The sequence below is a fragment of the Rhinatrema bivittatum genome, chromosome 3, assembly GCF_901001135.1.
Source record: "Rhinatrema bivittatum chromosome 3, aRhiBiv1.1, whole genome shotgun sequence".
NCBI lineage: Eukaryota > Metazoa > Chordata > Amphibia > Gymnophiona > Rhinatrematidae > Rhinatrema > Rhinatrema bivittatum.
In genome coordinates, this window is record NC_042617.1 from 196,597,113 (window position 1) to 196,619,581 (window position 22,469).

At 42.6% G+C, this 22,469-nt stretch overlaps 1 protein-coding gene across 1 annotated transcript in view; it reads right to left on the reverse strand.

Annotated features, from left to right (window-relative positions):
• Nucleotides 1-20,317: 20,317 nt before the first annotated feature.
• The window catches only part of PPIL4 (peptidylprolyl isomerase like 4), a 109,142-nt gene continuing 106,990 nt past the window's right edge, over nucleotides 20,318-22,469 (reverse strand). The window contains exon 13 of the mRNA XM_029594067.1: nucleotides 20,318-21,329. Within this exon, the coding sequence (XP_029449927.1) occupies nucleotides 21,093-21,329 (237 nt within the window). The 3' untranslated portion in view covers nucleotides 20,318-21,092. The remainder of the gene's footprint in view (nucleotides 21,330-22,469) is intronic.

Genomic DNA, 22,469 nt, shown 5'->3' on the forward strand with positions numbered 1-22,469 from the left:
CGAAGAAATTTCCCCCACCTTGGTTCAGTAGTACCCAGTGGTTCTCAGCTCCTGGCAAAGGTTGGGGTTACAGATAGAAACTTTTATATTCAACATGCTGCTGATTACCGAGGCTTTCTCTTGGTATGGGAGTATCAAAGGTTAGTCCTCATTTACCAGATGTTTGAGCTCTCAACTTGAAGTGCTCTATTATATAAAACCTGATAGTTATACCTGTATCCCATATTCAGCTATTGACTATGAATCTGAATGATCTTATCTATATGTATGGATTGTGTTATATGTGCTCCTATTTTTTGCTTTCTTCCCCTTTTGGAAATATATAGAAACATCCGGTGAATTTTGGGTTTGCAATGATGAATTAAGACATTGATGGTATGAAGGAAATGTTACATCATCTGTAACTTTATGGAATCAACTTGTGACAGGAATATTCTTGTTGCTGTTCCATAAGGCAGCAGGGGGCAGCAGAGACACTGCATACCTAAATTGTATGAGCCTGTGAGGCATAAATAAAGGAAACAACCAGGTGATGTCATTTGTTATATAAAACCACCCCACTTTAGCAGTCTCCTGTCACCCCAAATGTCATGAATATATATTTGAGTTCTTTATAGTGAAATGTCTTAATCTTCTGGTTAAATACATTGAAAGAAAATACATTTTAGGAGGGGAGAAACATTTTAGTCTGCAAAAGGAGAGGGTCTCCTCTAAACAGGGAGAGTTAGTAACTCTGGGAGCATTGGAGATGTTCTTGATGGCGTGAACATGTCAAAGTCGTATGAGAAGGCAAGCATTACAGAGGGCAGCAGAGAACAGGGATTAGACTGAGGGAGGAAAGAATGTGTGCAAGATCAGAAGACGATGGGGTTAGAGCTGGCCTTGTCTGGGGAAGATGTCTCAACTCCAATGAAGAGAAGGGAGTTTAGATTATAATATAGACAGTATGGACTGAATGTGAGTGTAATGGGCAAGTGTAAAGTCAGGAACTAACAGGTCTTTGTCTTCCAGGTCCCCTTCTCTTCTCAACTATCACAAGGAGGTGTTTGTAGAATAATTAATGTTCTTTTATTAGCAGAAATTTGTGATAGTTACAGCAGATATAGTTGGAATTGGAACAATGAGACAGAGTTCCTGAAATGTTTTCTGGGTTATAGGAAATACAGAAAAAATGTACATATTAACTGCTCATTATTCTAAGTTTTCCATATGTAGTAACAAGTTAACATATTAGCTAATCCCATATCCGATTACATAACCACATTGATTTGGTACTGAATGGAAATTAAGATCATCTCAGAATTACTTAGTGTATGCTGCCATATAGTGCATCTAAGCTCGCAGAAGTAAAGCAGTTATTCCGGTATTATTCCTTTCACCTACATCTGGGAATAACCAAAAACAAAGATATTCTTTTAATTACTGCTCTTACATATCTGTTCCTCTACCCCCAATTTCTGGGGTGGAAACTCTCCCCACTTGTTCCCAGCTCGCGCAATGGAAGGAGTCAGTCTGTCTCATAGCTGAAGCATCTTCTCTCCAGTAAAAAGATATTCTTTCTGTCTTTGCTAGGTTTACAAGAACAGTTCTCTCCATGCAACATTCTCTGCTGCCTCCAATGAGCTGACCTTTGCTATATCTTCATATAATGAAATGGTGCCAGCCTCAGGAACTGCCGGTGCCACTTTTAAATACGACCCAGCAGGGCAGGAGCAACCAGGGATGGTTGCTACCCCAACAGATAATTCCTTGACCCGAGTGAAGGTCCTAACCATGGAGTGCTAAAGGTGAAGACAGTATCCAGGATCCCTCCTGAAGCAGAAGGGACTCTAAACATGGCTCTGTGTCGGTTTTTCAGAGCATGGTTACACACTGCTAAGTTGACTTCACGTTTTTATTAGCACCAGAGTTTGTTTTTGAACGCTATAGCATAAAAAAAAAATTAAAAGGACCATTTAACCAACAGCGTCCTAAGATACTTAGATTATTAGACTCCTGGAGTTTAAGGGTCAGACAATCCCAGATGATTAAGCACCAACATCAACTTTGAAATATATACTGAGTGATATTTTATTGACTGTTTCATTAATTCCCATTCAGTTTTCTTGGGCTTTCTCTTTTGCAGTAACTGGATTGTTCTGTATCTCTGTTTTGCTAGGGTTCATATGGAGTCTGTTCTTTTATGTCCATTCTTGAAATTCTGCAAGACATGCACTTAGTTTAATTATGGCTGCTGATGGGTTTGGGTTCATTGGTAGATGAACATCATCTGGGTAGATGTAGCCCTTGATATCAAAGGCTTGAATCAGCTGTGCCAGTGGTTTGAGGTATTGTTTAAAGAGTATTGGTGAAAGTATAGAGTCTTGAGGAACCCCAGAGTTCAAGATCTAGGATGTTACATTTCGCTATACAGAAAATAAACACTAGTAAAATATTGCATCTCTGTCACAGATGCAGAACCCCTACCCTCACCTAATACAGAATAAAGGACCACAAATTAGAAATATTTATTTATTATTTACCAATATTTGATCTGAGATATCACATCATTTTACATTCAGGTATTTCCCTATCCCCAGAGGGTTTGCAATCTAAGTTTGTACCTGAGGCAATGAAGGGTAAAGTGACTTGCCCAAGGTCACAAGGAGTGACAGTGGGACTCAAACGCTGGTCTCCTGGTTCATAGCCCACTGCTCTAGCCACTAAGCTATTCCTCCTCCCAAGAAAATATGTAGACAAAAACTGAACTGAAACACCAAGAAACTAGACTCTTCATACAACACTGCAGAAAGAGAAATACTTTCTCCTTTACTGTGCAAAATAAAAAGATGAGAGAGATATATATTTACCAAAGCCAAAATATTCCAATCATTAAACTTAAAAGGAGGATAATTCTCAATAGGCTGCTGAACTCAGCACATACACATATAAATAGGTCCACCTAAAATTATGCCTAGTCCTAACAAGGATGGCTGGAAAACACTGTTCACCAAAGCTGCTGCTATAATTGCTATATATTATCTGCCTCTTTCCATACAGATATCCTGATCCAGGTCAGTTTAAAAGATGCCTGCAGGTCGACTCACTCAGGAAGCAGGTGATGGAATGGAGAGAGGAGGTGATGAAGCTTAGAAATATCCACAAAAACAAAGACTGCATTAATTAAATGCTTCTTGAGATACCTAAGATGGGAAAACTGCAGTAGGGAGGGAAAAGAGAAACTGGACTGGCAAGATGTCAGCTGGACATATTTTACTAAATCCAATAGAATCCTTACCCCGCCTTCACTCAAGCTGAAGAACTGGTATGCAGCCCAGGAAGCTGAAATGGAGAAACCCAGCTCAGGATGAGGAAGAACCAAATTTCATGAGCCCAAAAGCAGTAAGATCAATTAACTGACTTTGGAAATATTCCAAAATGGTTAATATTTTTTACATTTAAAGCGTTACCATAAGATTTACTAAAATAGGACTTTTGAAAACTTCTAAAAGATAAATTACACCGCCCCAGTGTTCCAGGTTACCAGCCCCTTTTCTCGTTTTGCTTTCCATTGCCATTAGGTATTTAAAAAACCTGAACATTTTAGGATCACTATGTGCTGCACTTGAATGGCTGTCACTGAGACAAGGTTGTAGATTAGTGAGTGAACTAGTAACTCCCATATGCAGTTACTGTTAAGCTTGTGCAAGGATACATGCACAAGAAGTCCCTGAAGGTGGACTGGAGGAGCTATTTTGGTGCAGTGTAGCAAATCAGAAAGAGTTCTAGGCAAAGTGACTTAAAAATGGAAGCATCAGTGATCTGAAGCTTCAGTTTGGTAAGAGGAGTACATGTTCAGAAGGGTTTGGGTTTGAATATCCTGTAGTGAGCAGCCTCGCAGATTTATCCAACTGTTTATCCAGCTAAAAGTTGCCAGATAAATCACGAGTATTCCTATGCAGCAGTGGCATAGCCACAGGTGGACCTGGGTAGGCCATGGCCCACCCAGTATGGGCTCAGGCCCATCCAATCAGCTTGCCCATGGCCTGAAAAGAGAGGCCTTGTCACAGAGCTGCTGTGAACAGTTGCAGTGCTGCCAGGTGTGCAACCCAGGGGAAGTGGCAGCCAAAGAGAGGAGGAGGAGGCTCACAAGGCCACAAGTGGCCGAGAAGAGGAGGATTCCTGAGATGCCACTGGTAGGATGCAAGTAGACCCCATCCCACTGGTGGCCAAGAAGAGGAGGAGGCCAGGAAGCCCCACAAGGCCACCAGTGGACCCTATCCCATCGGCAGCCGAAAAGAGGATGAGATCTCACCAGTGACCAAAGAAAGAAGAGAACCTCACTGGGAGGGAGCCCATTCTCCTGCTCCTCCATGTGTGCCAGCCCTATGGCATTCAAAACACGTGCAGCTAGCAGTTGCTATATGCTGATCTCGAGATGCATGAGATCAGCATAAAGGAAGTGTTAGCCCCTCGAGTTTTGAATAGCACAGGGCTGGCACATAAAAAGGAACAGCAGCAGAACAGGCTCTCCCTTCTGTTCCCAATGGGGAGCCTGCCTGAGTCATATGTGTGTGTGAGAATGGGAGCTTGCCTGGGCTTGGTATGTGTGAGAATGGGAGCCTGCCTGGGATGGATGCATGTAGATGAATAGGAGCCTGTCTGGGGTGGGGATGTATATATGTGAATGGAAGCCTGCCTGAGATGGAAGAGCCTATGTGTATGTGTGAGGTAACATATGTGTGTGGGAGTGGAAGCCTGCATGTGAGAGAGAGAATGTGAGATTATGTGAGTTTGTGTGGGAATGTAAACCTGCGTGTGAGAGAGCAGGTAAGAGTAAGGGCCTGTTTGTGTCTGAGTCTGTGGGGAGGGGGCGAGAATGGAAGCCTGTGTGTGAGAGTGGGAGCCTGTATGTATGCAAATGGGAGCTTGTGTGTGAGGGAGAACATGCAAGAGCAAAATATGTGTTTGTGGGAATGGGAGGCTGTGAGTGAGAGCCTGTGTGTGTGAGAGAGCATGTGACAGTCTGTATATGTGTGTGAGGAAGTGGGAACCTGCATGTGAGAGTGACAGCTTCCATATGAGAGTGGGAGCCTGTGTGAGAGAGAGCATGCAAGAGTGGGAGTCAATATAAGAGAGAGCTTGAGAGTGTATATATGAAGGAAGGAAACAATATAGATAGGAAGAGAGAGAAGAAACAGAATAAAATAGACCTTGAAAAAGAAATTCTCTCAATTGTCCTTGAAAAAAGGTCAATTGAGAGAATTTTCTCAATAGATCTTGAAAAAGGATCCTCTCAATTGAATCTTTTTGGAAATATCTTCAGTACGCCAAACACACTTGTTTTCTATTGCTGCACCAGCTCTGTGGAATCTTATTCCTTTTGAACTCCAGTCCTTAGACAATTTTAAAAAATTTAAACATCTATTGAAAGAATTCTTACTTCATCATGCCTTGAGTGTATTCTAGAGTTAAATAAGTGAGAGGATTCCCTTATCCTATGTGACAGATATAGTTGATAAGGGTTGTAGTACTAAATATTATTCAGATTACCTTAGATAAGGTATTGGACATTATAGTTTCTATGAAACTAAAGGTATTTTTGTTTGTTAAGTTTGTGGTTGATAATATGTATGATATTTCATATTATGTATGTTTTTATTGTATATCGCCTAGGCCTGTTTGTGTTAGGCAATTAAAAAATTTTAATAAAATAAAATGAAAATGAATTAGAAAATGACAGACAAGGGGGAAAAAAAGAGACTGGGACCAACTGATTAGAAAAATAAAATCAGACAACAAAGGTAAAAAAATATATATACTTTTTGTCTTTCAGTGATTGAATATGCCATCTTTGAAAATATGCATTTCTTATATATTTGTATTTTGCTTTTTCTTCAGTATTCTATTTGTCTGGTTTCTCAGGCTTTCCATTTCAGTTTTGTCTGCATGTTTCTTTCTAATTTGTAATCCTTTATTCTGTACTATTTATTTATTTGAAAACATTTATTACCCACTCTTTCTCTGTTCAGAGTGGGGAACAATATAAACATACACAGACAGATGAAAGGTGAGAACAGGACAATGCATAAAATTAGGAGAAGGGGGAGAAAACAAGCAATCACCTAGGGAGTAGGTGGAATATTAGGGTTGTAGGGCCTGGTTTAATGTTGCCTTGCTGCCTTGACATAGAAAATGTAGCTGCTTTTTGAGTCCTGAGAGTTACTGCTGTTATGGTATGACATGGCAAGGTTTCAGGTGTTTATTTTTTGGATAGGGGTTTATGTTACGGCACAAAGTGTTTGGCGGAGGAGAGAGTTTGTTTTGTTGTCAATGAGATAATGCCAGAATTTGAATACATATGTTTTGCTCTGCTCTGCCTTGCTTGCAAATCTTAAGTTATGGATATTATGATTATTGCTGTTTTATTATAGTTATGATATTCTCTGCATTTCTGGATTGATAAAAGAACACATTCATATTTGTTTTATTACAAGATTAGCTCTGATGTTTCTGTTAAGTGTTTTTGTTTATTTTTTACATATTATTGTATACTTTTAACTACAATAAATATAAAATAAAATAATACAGATTAATAAGGAATTTTTAATGTTGGTAAGTGCTTAAAAACAATTGAATTAAAATATTTTATAGCATCCCTCATGATGCATGGCTTTTGCAGACTACTTAGAAATCCAGGTCAGGTGCACTCTAAGGCATTATTTATCAGTAAAAGCACAACTGATAGGGCTCAGAACTGTGTGCCTACTACCCACCCAGGTTAACCCCTCCCAAACAAAATTCAGTTCTGGCTATGCTACTGCTGAGCAGAATTGCTTTATCCACCTAAGGTAATTGGAAAATGTCTATATTCAGCATCATCTGGTTTAACCTATCTGGTTAACTTTAGAAGTGCTGTAGAGCAAAGTTAGTAAGATAAATAAAACAATTTCCCCCAAACAAGGGGCTGAACAGCCCCTCCCCCCAAGCCATCCCATTCCCCTGTGCAAATAAACCCCATTGTTGCTTTGTCAGAGTAACGCAGGACGCAGAGGGGGAAGGGTTCCACCTGTCTCTTCCTTCACGCCACAGATCTGGAGGGTAGAGGGAAATGGGGCCATTTGGAGGGTTAAGTGAAGAAGGGGAAGGGATGTGGGGTGGGCATTTCATGCTGAAAGATTTTTAATCACAACTGAAGGGGATGGGGGGGGCAGAAGACGGATTTATTTACACAGGGGGGGAGATCACATGACACTTTGAGTTGGTAAGATGTCACTTGTCCAGCTCTGATCTCTGTTTTCACCTCATCCACCCCATCCATTGTTTTTAGTTGTTTTTTTTTGGGTGGTCTGCTTGGTCAAAAAAGGTTGGTGGGAGTTTCTGGTGAGATTATTGGGAATGCTGGTGCATTTAACTAAGAAAGCGAAGGATAAAGAGAAAGACAAGAGCAAGCCGGGATCTAACAAAATGGTGGGTGGGCCTCAGTTGGCAAACCCCACTGTGCGGCAGGAGACAGCCCTCACAGGAATTAAAGCGGCCATGGTGGAAGCTTTGGCCCCAGAATTCCAAAAAATAGTGGACAAGCTGGAGGACTTCACATCTTGCATGGCAGTTTACGAGACCCGCTGCAGTGATCTAGAATAGCGCATGTCTGACAATCAGGACGCCATTGTTTCCATCTGCGAGGAGTTGAACTCGGCGAAACTGCAGCTCAAACAGCAGGAGGAGAGGCTAGAGGAGCTGGAAAATTGCTCCCGCTGCAATAACTTACGTTTTGTTGGTCTGTAGGAGTCCTTGTCAGACAAAGATCTGCACCCATTTCTGGAACAATGGTTGGTGAGTGAGCTAGGCCCTTCCCTAACACAGGGGCCTCTCAGGATTGAGTGGGCCCATTGGCTGGGCATTAGATGGAACAACTTTGGGAAGCTGAGGGTGGTGATCGTCAAGTTCCTTGATTTTGTCTATAAATCTGGAATCCTGCAATATCTTTGTGCTGGTAAAACTCTGTCACAACAATATGAAAAATTTGGTATTTCAGGACTACTCACTTAAGCTATCTTCACAGAGAAGGGAGTTTGCTCCGGTCTGTAAACGACTATATTCCCTGGGAGTGGGGTTTGCTTTGATCTACCCGGTGAAATTATGTGTGGCCTTGCCGTATGGCGTTACATGGTTTTCATCAGTAACCACAGCTCAGCTGCTAGTGAACACCTTGGAGGCAGCTAAGGAGCCTGCAAGCACGTGAAAGCATCTTCGCTCCCTTCATGTTTATCTGGACTTGCAAGTTCCAGCGCTGGCTCAGGGTAGTTACAGATAGTTGTTGCCAGGGGACGAACTTCGATGTTTGATGTCGATTAATGACTATCTCTGAGGCCAGATGAAGATGACCTCTTTTTCAGGTCCCTTATCTGTGGCAACACGGTCTATGGTTCCTGCAGGTCATAGAGTTACTACAGAATTACTTCAGGCATGGAATCTTTGTACCGGGAGCGTAAAGATTTATTTTCATTTTTGGCGGAGAACTCTCCAGTACTCTCATTCCAACTGGATATTTGCCTAATAATAGCCCGGGTGTGGACAATTGATACTTCTTATAAATACTGAGCTCTTGAAGGCACAGTTCTAGTTAATCACGATCATTTATATTTGTTTGTGAGGTATCAGTGTGTGTGGGGTGGATGAGTGTGTGAATGGAGAATGGGAATCAAACGTGATCTGAATGTTTGGATGGGGTGTGAGGGTTGGGGGGGGAAGTTTGGGGGAGGGGGGTTCCTATCGTGCTGGTTCAGAAGCTCTTAATATTTAGTATCTTGTTCCCTTTATCTGAGAGATTAAGGAGGAAGGTGAGTACCTCAGCTGAGAAGATTCTTGCCTTGTTGGGTTTGGTGGTATATTTTTTGAGAGGTAGCGTTTTTTCAATGCCTAGTCCTAATTTAAAGATAGTTTCTTGGAATGTGAGTGGAATTTACGCGCCAATAAAGCACACTAAAATACTTAGTGTTAAAGCGAATGTCAGCTGATATAGCGTTTTTGCAGGAAACACATTTGAGTGAGCGAGAGCACTCGAAGCTCAAACACTGGTGGGTGGGTGGGTCAAGTCAGCTATGCCTCTGCCTCCACTAGATCAGCAAGGGTAGCAACATCGGTCCAAAATATTCTTCATTAAAGATAGTAAAGGAGGTTAGGGATCCTAATGGGCATTACATCATTACCCTGAGAGAACTGAACAGAGAAAAGGAATTTCTTTGTAACGTATATGCACCTAACAATTATGTTCGTCATTTTTTCTCAAAGTTGATTAACCAGTTACTCCCCAGTATCGAGGACTTTATTATTCTGGGGGGTGATCTAAACTTGGTTGTGGACCTGGCTCTAGATAAGTCCCAGGCATCTAAGGGGCATTCAACTGGAGGTGCTAAAGGGATTCCTTTGTTGTTATCTGAATTACAGCTTATGGATGTTTAGCGGGTTCTCCACCCACTAAAGCGTGATTATACACTTTTGTCCCAAGCGCATGCTACATTTTCTAGTATAGACTATTTTTTAACTTCTTCCCATGGTTTTTCTAGAGTTGATGAGGTGGGTGTTGGGAAGATTAAAGTCTCGGATCATGCCCCCATTTGGATTGCATTACATAATCCTGATTGGGGGGGGGGGGGGACGGACTCATGGCATACACTGGAAATTCCCCTTCTATTTAACTACTGATGCTTTTTTCAAGTGTATCTTTGTGCTAAATGTGAAGAGTTCTCAATTAATAATGCCTCCCATCGTGATATAGATCCTGTGTTGCTTTGGTATACGGCGAAGGCTGTACTTTGAAGGGACATTATAGCCTTTTTAGTAAAACGTCGCAGAGACTTGAGTAAATGCATCATTGCATTGGAATCCCACTTGAGAAGGCTGAAGGCTCTTTTAGTCAAGGCCAACACAGCTGCCAATAAAGAAGCATATTTCTCAGTACAGGTAGCATTGAACACTTTATTACACCAAAGGGTGAAAAAGAGTATTCTTTATTACAGATTTCAGTTGCATCAACTCAGTGACAAAGCAGGGAAGCTTATGTCTTCACTGATTAAATCTTCTGCCGGGTCCAGGTACATATCCCATATAAAGAGTCCAGAAGGGAAAAATACTCAAAACTACTCAGTCTATTCTGACTATCTTTGAACATTATTATGCTGCCCTTTACACATCAGAGGGGTATAACAACACCAAGTGTCAAAAATTTTGAGGAAATTACCCCTGTGCTCCTTTACAGAACACCATCTGCAAAGACTGAGAAAGTAGCTTTGGGTATCTGCTCTTCCAAGGCTTTGAAAGCCCCAGGCCCAGATGGATTTTCCAGTGAGTTCTATAAAACCCTGGCAGAGCAGGTGTTGCCTCTGTTATGCTGTACCTATGAGGCATTGGTTGTTCAGGGTTAGTATCCCCCACATATGAATAAATCTGTAATTACCATTCTTCCCAAGCCAGGACGGGATCCCACCCTGATTTCCTCATATTGCCCAATATCTCTGATAAACTTTGATCAGAAGTTGCTAAGCTTATGGCGGATCGCCTTGCATTGACCTCATTGCCCCTGGACAGGTTGGGTGTGGAGGGGCAGGCACGCCATAGTGAATGTTAGAAAATTGCTGATGGCTATCGATAGGAGTACTAAGGCTAACATCCCTTTGATGGTGGTAAGCTTTGATGCCGAAAAAGCTTTCGACAGAGTGGAGTGGCAGTATCTGTTAGCCTTATTTAAACATATGAATTTAGAAGGACCCTTTATGAGAGGGCTACAGTTGCTCTACACTGATCCCATAGCATAAGTTATGGCTAATGGTAGCAGTTCCTCCACTTTTTCCATCAACAGGAGAATGTGTCAAGGATGCTCCTTGTCCCTGTTTTTGTTTTTACTTGCATTGGAACCTTTACTTATGGCCATTAAACAAGCCCCAGAAGTGAAAGGGTTCCCACTAAAGCTGACCACCTTTAAATACACAGCTTTAGCCAATGATTTACTGGTTTGTTTGTTGTTTTTTTTTTTAACAGATCCGGTTACTTCGCTCACCCAATTGCTCCAACTTATTGAGGAATTTGGGGTCTTTTCTGGACTTAAACTAAATAAGGATAAGTTGGAAGCTCTACTATATCCAGATAGCATTAGGTTAACCTGGCAAGGACCATTCCCTCTTAAATGGACTCTGAGAACTTTTAAGTGTCTGGGTGTACAGATTGGTCTGGATTTGACTCAATTATATAGAGCAAATATCTCACCCTTACTGGACCACACTAAAGCGAAGCTGGAGACGTGGCGGCCCATGCCGTTATCTTTAGTGGGTCGGATTAACTTATTTAAGATGGTCTTATTTTCTTGCTAGTTATACTTGTTACAGTTGCTGCCACTCCGCCTCACTCGTAAAGATATTAAGCTTTTAAATCAGAGCTTATCAAAGTTTCTTTGGGCATGCAAAAAGTCGAGAATAGCATTTCAGAAGCTGCATTTCAATTCGGCTAAGGGAGGGCTTAGCCTCCCTGATATAGAATTATGTAACTTGGCAAGTCTCTTGCGAATGTTGTGGGACTGAATATATGGTGGCTCCACTTAATCAGATATCGAGACTGATATATTATTTTTTACTTTTCCTGTTGACCTGCGATATGTCTTGCATGCAATGAGTGATGTCTTACACTCCTCGGGTTTGGCACACAATGTTCTGGTTGCACCTTTACGTTGGGCATGGAAGTGACTTGCTTCATTTCTGCAGTTTTCTAGAACCGGTTCCCCACATTTACCCATACAAGGGAATTTAGACTTTTCTCTGAGGTCTCAATCATGGTTTTTTTTTTTTGCAATGGAAAAGGTTAGGTATTACTGCTCTTTCTCAAGTTTTGACCAGGGATGGGATCCTACTCTCTTTCTCGCAGTTAAGAGAGCAGCTTAATTTACAGATTTTAATCTCTTTTCCTAATTACAATTACAACATTATGTTAGCTCTTTACCTGGGGATGCTCTAGATATGTCAAGGGCAGAAGTGATAGATCACTTTTTTCAGCTCGAGAGGTCTAAGATCTCACTTGCGAATCTTCATAATTACGGGTTTAAAACAATTACGGCTTAAGTTGCTTTGGGAGACTTGGAGGTAGGATTGTAATTTCTCTTTTTCCCAAGGGGGCCTGCTCTCTTGCTTTCAACAAAATTGATTTCTTCTAATATGTACCTTCGGGAAATGCTGTTTAAATTTTACCACAGAGCATATACTTCCCCAATTATGGCTATTAGGGTTGGGATCACACTTTCTGGGGCTTGTCTGAAGTGCTCTGGGACAAGAGGTTCTTTCATTCATATGTTTTGGGAGTGTCCCCTGGTCCATAAATTTTGGAGAAAGGTTTTGAACTAGCTGGGAGAGATTCTGAATGTCTGACTCCCCATGGCTATTGAGGCTGTTTTTTTGGGGGTGGGATTCCCAACCAGTTTGAGAAAGGAGGGAGATAGATTTTTACTATGCAAGGCTTTGACACAGGGGAAACTATTTTGTTGCAAGGGCGGGCTAGGGATCCCCCATCCTTTTGGCAGTGGAGGAATGCACTCCACAATATGGCGCATGTGGAATCTCTGATTCCTGCTGCTTCTCCTGTCGCCAAAAAGAAGTTTTTAACACCTGGGATAATTATATTCAGAACCTCTCCAGCAGAGCTAGGAGCTTACTATTAAACCATTTATATAAGCTTTGAATTTGTTTTGCATTATTATGGCACTATTAGGATCAGGTTGGGTTGGGGAGGGGGGGAGTAGGGAGTTATGTGTCTTCTGTGTAGATAGTCCACCCTGATTTCTCTTGAGGCCTTGCTGGACCAGGACAATACAGCCAAGATGGCCTAATTAGGGATTGTTATTCTACGACATAGATATTAGGATGGAAATTGCATTTTCTTCCATTTTTTGGGGGGGGAAGGGGCACTATAATCAGGGTAATGCTTCTATTGTTCTGTTGTCCTGTGTCAAACTCATTGTTCTGGACTGATTGTGTCCTGATTGTTTGATGTCCAGTGTTGGTTGTATGTTACCCTTATTCTCAATAAACATATTTCAAGTTATCAGTGGGATTGGGTGGCAAGGGGAGGGCTTAGAAGGGAACAGCCAACCTCTCTCTCTCTCTTTTTTTTTTTGTAAAGTAGAAAGGGGGAAATTCAACGTGAGTAATGACTTTTTAGAAACCCAACTCCGCGGGGTGGTGGGCAGGTTTCCTAAGGACTAACATCCTGCTGTCCTAGGAGAACACCTGTTACAGGTAAGCAACTCTGCTTCCTCCTAGGACAAGCAGGATAGTAGTCCTCACATGTGGGTGAATACCTAGCTTCATGCTGCTCATGTTTGCACAAGAGACACACATCACTTAACTAGGTGCCAACGGGCACAACAAACATGCTGGTGGCAACAGAGGGAGTCAGCCTGAACAAGGAGCAGAAGGGAGGGAGAGTTGGATTTAATTACTGAAAAGGTTCTGGAGGACTGACTGAACAAAATGGCTGTTGCATCAACCTTCTCTGTTCAAGCAGTAATGTGACGCAAAGGTCTGGAGAGAAATCCATGTCACAGGTCTGCAAATTTCATCCATGGGGACTGCATTCAAGTCAGCCACCGAAGCTGCCATGGCTTGAATGGAATGAGCCTTGAGATGGCCTCCCAGCTGTAGACCTGCCTGCACATAGCAAAAAGAGATGCAGTCTGCCAGCCAGTTAGACTAGGTCTGCCTGGATACAGCAACTTCCAATCTACTTTAGTTGAAAGAAACGAAGAGTTGCATAGATTGTCTGTGGCCTGCTCTTCGTTCCAGGTAAAAAGCTAAGGCCCTTTTGCAATCTAGGCTGTGCAGAGTTTGCTCATCCCGGGGCAAATGAGGCTTAGGAAAGAAGGTTGGTAAGACGATGGACTGATTAAGATGGAAGTCGGTCACCACCTTCTGTAGAAACTTAGGATGTGTGCAAAGAACCATCCAATCGTGGAAGGGCGACCAAAATGATAAAGGGGATGGAACAGCTCCCCTATGAGGAAAGACTAAAGAGGAGGAATAGCCTAGTGGTTAGAGCAGTGGACTATGAACCAGGAGACCACGGTTCAAGTCCTGCTGTCGCTCCTTGTGACCTTGGGCAAGTCACTTTACCCTACATTGCCTCAGGTACAAAAACTTAGATTGTAAGCCCTCTGGGGATAGAGAAATACCTACAGTACCTGAATGTAAACCGGTGTGATATCTCAATTGAGATGAATGTCGGTATATAAAAATAATAAATAAATAAAATAAATAAATAAATTTTCAGCTTGGAGAAAAGATGGCTGAGGGGGAATTTGATAGAGGTGTTTAAAATCATGAGAGGTCTAGAATGGGTAAATGTGAATCAGTTGTTTACTCTTTTGGATAATAGAAGGACTAGAGGGCACGCCATGAAATTAGCATGTGGCACATCTAAAACTAATCAGAGAAAGTCTCAATTAAACTCTGGAATTTGTTGCCAGGGGATGTGTTTAGTGTAGCTGTGTTTAAAAAAGGATTGGATAAGTTCTTGGAGAAGTCCATTACCTGCTATTAATTAAGTTGACTTAGAAAATAGCCACTGCTATTACTAGCAACAGTAACATGGGATAGACTTAGTTTTTGGGAACTTGCCAGGTTCTTATGGCCTGGATTGGCCACTGCTGGAGACAGGATGCAAGACTTGATGGACCCTTGGTCTGACCCAGTATGGCATGTTCTTATATTGGGTGGCTTGCAAGGACTGCAGCACTCCCTGGATGAAGGCACCTTTATTGAGCCAGTCATACAGGTAGGGAAAGAGCTGTACTCGCCGCCTCCTCAGATATGCAGCCACCGCCACAAGGCACTTTGTGAAAATGGGGGGTGCCGAAGCCAGACCAAAGAGCAGCACCTTGTACTGGAAATGGTGTTCGCCCACCATAAACTGGAGGTACTGCTGGTGGGAGCGGGAATCCCTATGTGAGCATAGGCATCTCGTAGATCGAGGTAGCAAAGCCAGTCTCCCAGGTGCAGGAAAGGAATAAGGACACCCAGCAAGACCAGCTTGAACGTCTCCCACGTGAGGAATTTGTTCAAGGCCTTTAAGTCCAAAATCGGCTGAAATAGCTGGAGTAGAAAGACCTAGAGAAGAAACTGCTTCCCTGCTGACCAAGAGGAACGGAATAGACTGCCCTGGCCATTATAAGGGCAGAAAGCTCCTTGAGAAGTATTTCCCGATCCCCTGAAGACCCCCCAAGAGGGGCACAAGGGAAAGTCCGAACGGATCTCCTAGAAATGCAACCTGTAGCACTGGCAAATGATGGAAAGGACCCACTGATCCGAGGTGATGGTCATCAAACAGTGTACAAAGGACATGAGCTGACCTTCGACTGGAAGATCCGCCACCAGCTGCACTGGCAACTGGCATGGACTCCCTTGCAGCCAGTCAAAAACACATAGTAGAAGTCTGCTGAGGCACTGGATGAGTTCTGGGGACATGCTGTTGCCTAGGATGAGACCTTGGTGCGGTCCATTGAGACTGTGCCCTACCTGCAGGAGGATAGTACTTCCTCGGCCAATAAAAAGGGTGTCGAGGATTTTTTGCCTGAGGTCTGTGGGTCCAAGGTACTAGCCGAGAGATGCTGCAGGCTTCTCATGATCTTTGAGTTGTACTATGCAATATGGTCTTGCACTTTGGGTCATTGATCAGAGGCCCATAGCCAAGCCATATGATGAGCCCCAATGCCTGCCATGGCTACCCTTGCCGCTGTCTCAAAGACATCATATATGGACCTAACTTCATGTTTGTTGCATTCCAACCCTGCTGCACAACCTTCAGGAAATCTTCCTGGAGTTGTTGAGGGAGGCGGTCTACCAATTCCTGAACCTGCCTCCAGAGGTTTCTGGAATATTGAATCATACATGATTGGTAGCAGGCAATGCGGGCCACAAACATAAGAGCCCAGAAAATCTTGTAGTCCAGGACATCTCGGGCCTTGTGCTCACGGCCTGGCGGAGCAGAGGCATGGGTGCGAGACCTCTTCACTTTCTTAAGGGCTGACTTCACCACCACCAACTGGTGTGGGTGGTGGCACCACTCAAATCCAGTAGATGGTTGCACAAGGTACACTGCATTGGTCTTCCTATTTACCGGAGGGACTGAGATTGGATACTCCCAGAGCCAACCAAGTCCTTGAAAATATCATGGACCGGGACTGCAATTACTTCCTTAGGAGCAACCACAAACTGAAGGATCTCCAGCATCTTGTGCCTGGAGTCTTCCTCAGTCAGGAGCTGGAAGCGGACTGACTCTGCCATCGCTCGTACAAAGCCGGAGAATGTCAGGTCCTCTGGAGGGGAGCGGCGTCTCTCCTTTGGAGGAGAGGGTTCAGAAAGCAGTTTTTCAGAGTCCTCAGAGGAAGAGACAGAAGGCTCATCTTCCCATGGGTTGTAAGGGGCATCAACCTCGCTCCCTGGTGACACCGGTGGGGGAGTATGGAGTATGGTCCTTGGCCAGGGCACCGGGAGCACAGAGAGCCTCACAGGCATGGGCCCTGGGGGTATCAACGGCGAAGGACCTGGTAACTCAAAGCTCGGCAGCTGCAGAATCAGTTCGGGGGGGGGGGGGGGGGGGGATTTACCACCGAAGCCGATGGCCCTTCCTCATCGAAGGAATCTGTGATGGGGAGAGTCTCTGATTGCGGCCTCACAGTGCCCACCATGACAGTGAGGGCTCCTAAGGCACTGGTACGGGTTGCGTCAGCAGTGCACAGAGTAGCAGATCCAAACATTCCAGCAACAGCACCAGCATGGATGGACAGGTTTCAGTAGCAGAGGAGACCCCGAGGGGGCTGGTGGCTCAATGTCCTGCAAGAATCATCCCACTGCCAACCGTACTCTGTGCTCCAACTCCTCCTCGAATGTTGTTGATGACAGTACAGCTTGAGGAGAAGGTGGCATAACCTGGTTCTCCTCAGAGGCCAGAGGGGAACCGGTGCCGGCACAGATATCAGTGGAGACAGCCTTGGGCCCTCGGCCTCGACAGGCAACAATGCCTCGTCGGCACGGGGCCACTTCGGTGGTGTTGCGGACAATGACGGCAGCTTTCCGAGCTTCGAGCCATGGGAGGAAGGTAACAGTTGACAGTGCTTCCTCGATTTCTCCTGATGCTCAGCTCAGTCTTTCCCTGGTACCGAGGATGATGGCGATGATCCAGACCTAGAGAGGGAAGAGATAGACAAGGGCCAATCCCCAGCACCTATTTCCAGCTGGGAAACTGGCAAGGGAGAGGACAAGATGGGCCCAGTATCTCCAAGGTCCTTTTTACACCGATGTCGAAGGTGCGGACTTCCTGGCCCCAAACAACTTGTCCATCTTGTCCAGGCATGCTTAGCTATCATTGGGGGTCATCTGGGCACAAAACGAACAGCTGCATACATCACGCGAGGCCCCCAGGCACAGAATGCAGACCTTGTGGGGGGTCTGTGATGGACATGGTCCGGGGCCACTGGGAGCTGCGGTGGAACTCTGAGGACACCATGAGAGAAAAAGCAACTGCTGAGCGGTTGATGGCTGATGGCACCGGGAGACGGCACTGTCGGTAATTGACCGCAAAGAATGATGTACTTACCACGACGCCTCTAACTAGGGCCGGGAAAAGATCGAGGGACCTAGCATGGGAAAAAAATGAGATGAATTTGAAAATACAGTTTTCTGAAATGAAAAAAGCGTGAGCTCCACCTCCGCAAGATGATAGCTCTGCAGAAGAGACTGAAGAGAGACCCTGCGTGGAAAGTGGCACGCTGGGCATGCTCAGTGTGCCTAGTCAAAGTTCTAGAAACTTTGACAGAAGTTTTCCATGCTGGGCTCCATCTGATGATGTCACTCACATGTGAGGACTATAATCCTGCTTGTCCTAGGAGAAAAAGGCTTTAGGTTTGTTAGGAACTGGTCAACATTTTGGGGAAGGCAGGGCCTTTTCCAAAAGGATGGGCTTACTTTAACCAGGGTGGAACCTGGCTCTAAGCATTATCCTTTAAAAAGTAGATCAGCTTTTAAACTAGATCAGGAGTGAGCAAACTGTGGAACACTTTAAAAAACTTAGGTACCAGCCAAAATTATTTAAGAGCCAAGAAAACTCCATCCTATCCTGCTAAACTTTATTTTTGCTTTTTTACTAATTATTCTTAGTTTGCTCATCTTTTATATTTGCTTGTGTATTTGATTTTTTTTTTTTTTTTTAACTTTTTACCTTTATTCTCTCTTCCCCACCTCCCCATTCTCTATGGCCTCTTTGTTCATTCTCCTCCCCCACTTCACCCCTTCTTTTCCCCTGATGAGTATCAGCTGTGATCTCTTTTCCTGGTTAGGGACCCAGAAGCAGGAACTCCTCCTGGGCTGAGGTCTGAGAGTGGCAGATCTTCCTGGGCTGTGGAACACTGTAATGGCTGCTCATATGTCCAGTTCCACCACAAAGTAAGTGACTCACTACCTGAGCCTGTCACAGCAGAAGCGGCTCCTCTCCCTGGCCCACTGAAAGAGATCCAGGACTATGCCATAGAATACTTACAACAATATCACAACATTCTGGCAGCTCCCTCTCTCCTCAGCTTGGAGTTCCTTCACGGCACTGAGACTCGACCGCCTAACCATTTTTCTTCCTTGATTGGGCAGCCAGTAGGCCCCCCTACAGAATTGTTCAGGATAGCCCCGTGCATCCAAGCACCTTGCTGGCTTCTGCCATTGCTTTATCCACCTGGTTGGTCACCTTAAGATCATCAAATACAATCACCCCCAGATCCCTCTCCTCTTTTGTGCTTAGAAGAATTCTGCCTCCAATATTGTACTTCTCACCTTGGGTTTTTGCATCCAAATGCATTACTCTGCATTTTGTAGCATTACATCCTAGCTGCCAGTCTCTAGACCATTCCTGGAGCTTCGCTAGATCCCTCTTCATGTTTTTCACACTCTCCTGGCTTTCTACCCAATCCTTCCTGCCATATCACTCACGAAAATGTTGAAAAGAACTGGGCCAAAGATCAGGCATACCACTCGTAACAATCCCTGCCCCTCAAAGAAAACTCCATTTACCATTACCCTTTGACACCTCCCATTCAGCCTGTTAATTATAACTGGTGTAACCCCAATTCAGGGTGTATGCTGAAATCTGGATGGGGCCATAAAAACAAAATACCTGGCCGCTTTCAAATTATTCACTGTCATCAGTTCTTGTGGCTTTGGAGGTGGGTTCTTTCTAATTGGGGGGTGGGGGAGAGATGTCCTTCGAAGCCCAGACATGGGCTAAATCCATATTGGTTTTGTCCCATTAAACTCTGACTATGTGTTCAGTAATTCTTTTCTTTATATTTTCTACTATTTTGCCTGGGACTGGTGTCAGGCTTACTGGTCTGTAGTTTCTTGAAACATTCCTGGAGCCCTTTTTAATAATGGGAGTTATATTGGCCACACTCCAATCTTCAGATATCGTAGCTGGTTTTAATGTTAATTATTTAATTCATTTAGGTCTGCAATTTCATTTTTTCAAGTTCTTTCAGCACTCTGCTGCTGATTTGCTATTCTTTAGTTTGCCAATTTTTCCTATTAAATCTACCAGGTTCACTGAGATTTGTTTCAGTTCTTCTGAAAAATCACTTTTAAATATTTGCTTACAGCTTCCTCAGTACAGATCAAAGAATTCATTTAAAATCTCTGCTATGGCCTTGTCCTTCCTTAGTGCCCCTTTACACCTTGATCATCTAATGATCTGACTGACTCCCTTATATGCTTTTTGTTTTGAATAAACCTGAAAAAGATTGAGTTTTTGCTCCCAACAGCAAACTTCTTTTCCAATTCTGTTTTTGCCTTCCTCATCAATACTTTGCATTGAACTTGCCAGTGCTTATGGTTTTTCCTGTTTTCTTCATTCAGATCCTTTTTCCATTTTTTTGAAAGATGTTCTTTTGGCCTCTCTCATCTCACCTTTTAACCATGCCAGAAGGAGTTTGGCCTTCCTCCCACCTTTTTTAATGGATGGAATACAGCTAATTTGGGCTTTCAAAATGATAATTTTAAACAATATCCATGCCTGCTGTAAACTCAACCTTTGCAGTTGCTCCTTAGTTATTTTGCTAACCATTGTCCTCATTTTATCATAGTCTCCCTTTTGAAAGTTAATTGCTATTGCAGTAGATTTCCTTAATGTCCTTTCTCTAGTTATTAAGTAAACATTTGATCCAAATTGATCCATCCTATCATTTTTAACAAAATGAACCTCACCTTCATTTACCCTTCATTGAGTCAACAACTATAAAAAAGGGAAATATACACACAAAACATGGATTTTCAAATTCAATTTATGAACATACTAATCTTATCAGAATTTTGCAGGGGTAAATTCAACCAACAGAGTAAAATTATGTTTCCTAACCCTCTCCTGGAGACATATCTACCCAGTCAGGTTTTCAGGACTGCTACAATGAATATGCATGAGAGAGATTTGCATACATTAAGACCCAGTGTATGAAAACAGATCTCATGCATATTTATTACAAAAGATCCTGAAAACCTGACTGGGTAGGTATGCCTCCAGAAGAAGGTTGGGAAATAATGGATTTAAAAAAAAAAAAAAAAAAGTAAGTATAATACAAAAGGTTTTATTGAAACATAACACTAAAAAAAATGTAACACAAGCGCACCTCATAAAAAGAAGATAAATAATGGCTGGGATGACTAAGATTCTATGGAAAATGTATATCAAAAGAAAAAAAATTTATATATATATATATATATATATATTATATATATATATATATATAAATTGTAAACTAATGATTTCTCTTGCTGCATAGCAGTTCAAAAAACAACCCCATGTTCAGTACAAAGTAGAAGAACTAAGCAAGCATATACAACACGAAGGTGAGACTTTGGGAAGCTGCTGCTGTTTTTAATCCATTTAAACTGCTGACAGCAGCAGTAGCATTATACACCCACTAAGTATATTTAGCTATCTCGAACCCTCTAAGTGCATATTATGAAGGCGGGGGGGGGGGGGGGGGCGACGGTGTGCATTACCTACAATCCCATACTACTTATTTTCTAGCTTATCCCATGTTATTTGTATTTGGATCGCTCTTTATCCTTTGATTTTTTCGGACTCTTGTGTCTTCTTCTGTCCTGCTCCCTTTCAGGGGGTTCCTCTCTGTAGCAGTCTTTAGACTTGCTTGAACTGTAATGGCTGTTACGATCACGGGAACGGCTACGGCTGCGGCAGTCATATTTGTCTTTCCTTCGCTTCTCTTTACAATACTCTTCTGTAGAGTGCTGATGTCGCGACTCCTTCTCAAGGTTCTGCCACAGAAGAGGGCAAGACATCAATATACAAAGGCAAAAAAAAAAAAGAAAGATCATCCCACCACAAAATAAAAACAAAAACAAAAGCTAAAACAAAACAGTCAAAACAATTCTTCCATTTTCTGGAAAATACACAGTCTTGGATAGGAACAACTGAAAAATCATAATGCTAAGTGGTAATATTATAAATATGGAACCAAAGATAGAGTCTTAAATTTAAGAAATTCTAAAACAAATTAAAAGCAATACAAGGAGTTTTCTTCTTGCTTTATATGACAAGGAATGTCAGACATGCAGTCAGATCTTCCTGCACCTCCTAATGTTCTGCAGCTGTTTTTTCAGCCAGGCAAGTGTCAACACCTAGGAAAATCAGAATAGGGCTATAATAATTCTTAAAAGTCAAACCTCCAATGCTAAATGGAAGTGCATATGATTACGTATAACACTATATCAAGTGTCAGCTGGCAGTAAAACTATAACCTAGGTTTTAGGTTATATCCTCCAAATTTCTTCACCTTTAATAGCTTTCTATTTTACTTCAAAATATTCCACTCCTTAAGTAACTTTTACTGGCAAGAGAGTCTAAATAGATTTAAGTTGCAGCTTCCAATTATAGACTCATTTGAAAAAGCAAAATCATGATATGCTGGCATAACTTGCTAAAAATCACAAAGAAACATCAGAATTACATAGAAGTAGAAAATAAAGAAGGCATGTCGGATTTTTTTTTTTTTTAACTATATTGTAAATGTATATTTGTAAGGTGTCATAACCATTAGGTGGGTTGATACAAATAAGTCAACTCACTCAGTAACCATCAACCCCAAAATGATTTAAACTAGGTAGTGAAAATATGCAAGTATTAAAACAATATGAAAACATTAATTGTGAAAAAAAACTTATACCAATAAAATTAGTCCCAACATGGCCATATTTTGATGATGCAATGAATCAAGCTGCTTCTTGTAAATTCCTTTAGATGGTGCAATTTGCTACATACACTTTCTTCTGAAGACAGTGAAAGGCTAACGTTTTTACAGCCCACAAGATTCAGCTTCTGTAGCAATTCCCTTGATACATTTTCCACAGCCCAGTTTACTAAAGAGAAAAGGTAAAGCCAGTATGATGCCATCTGTA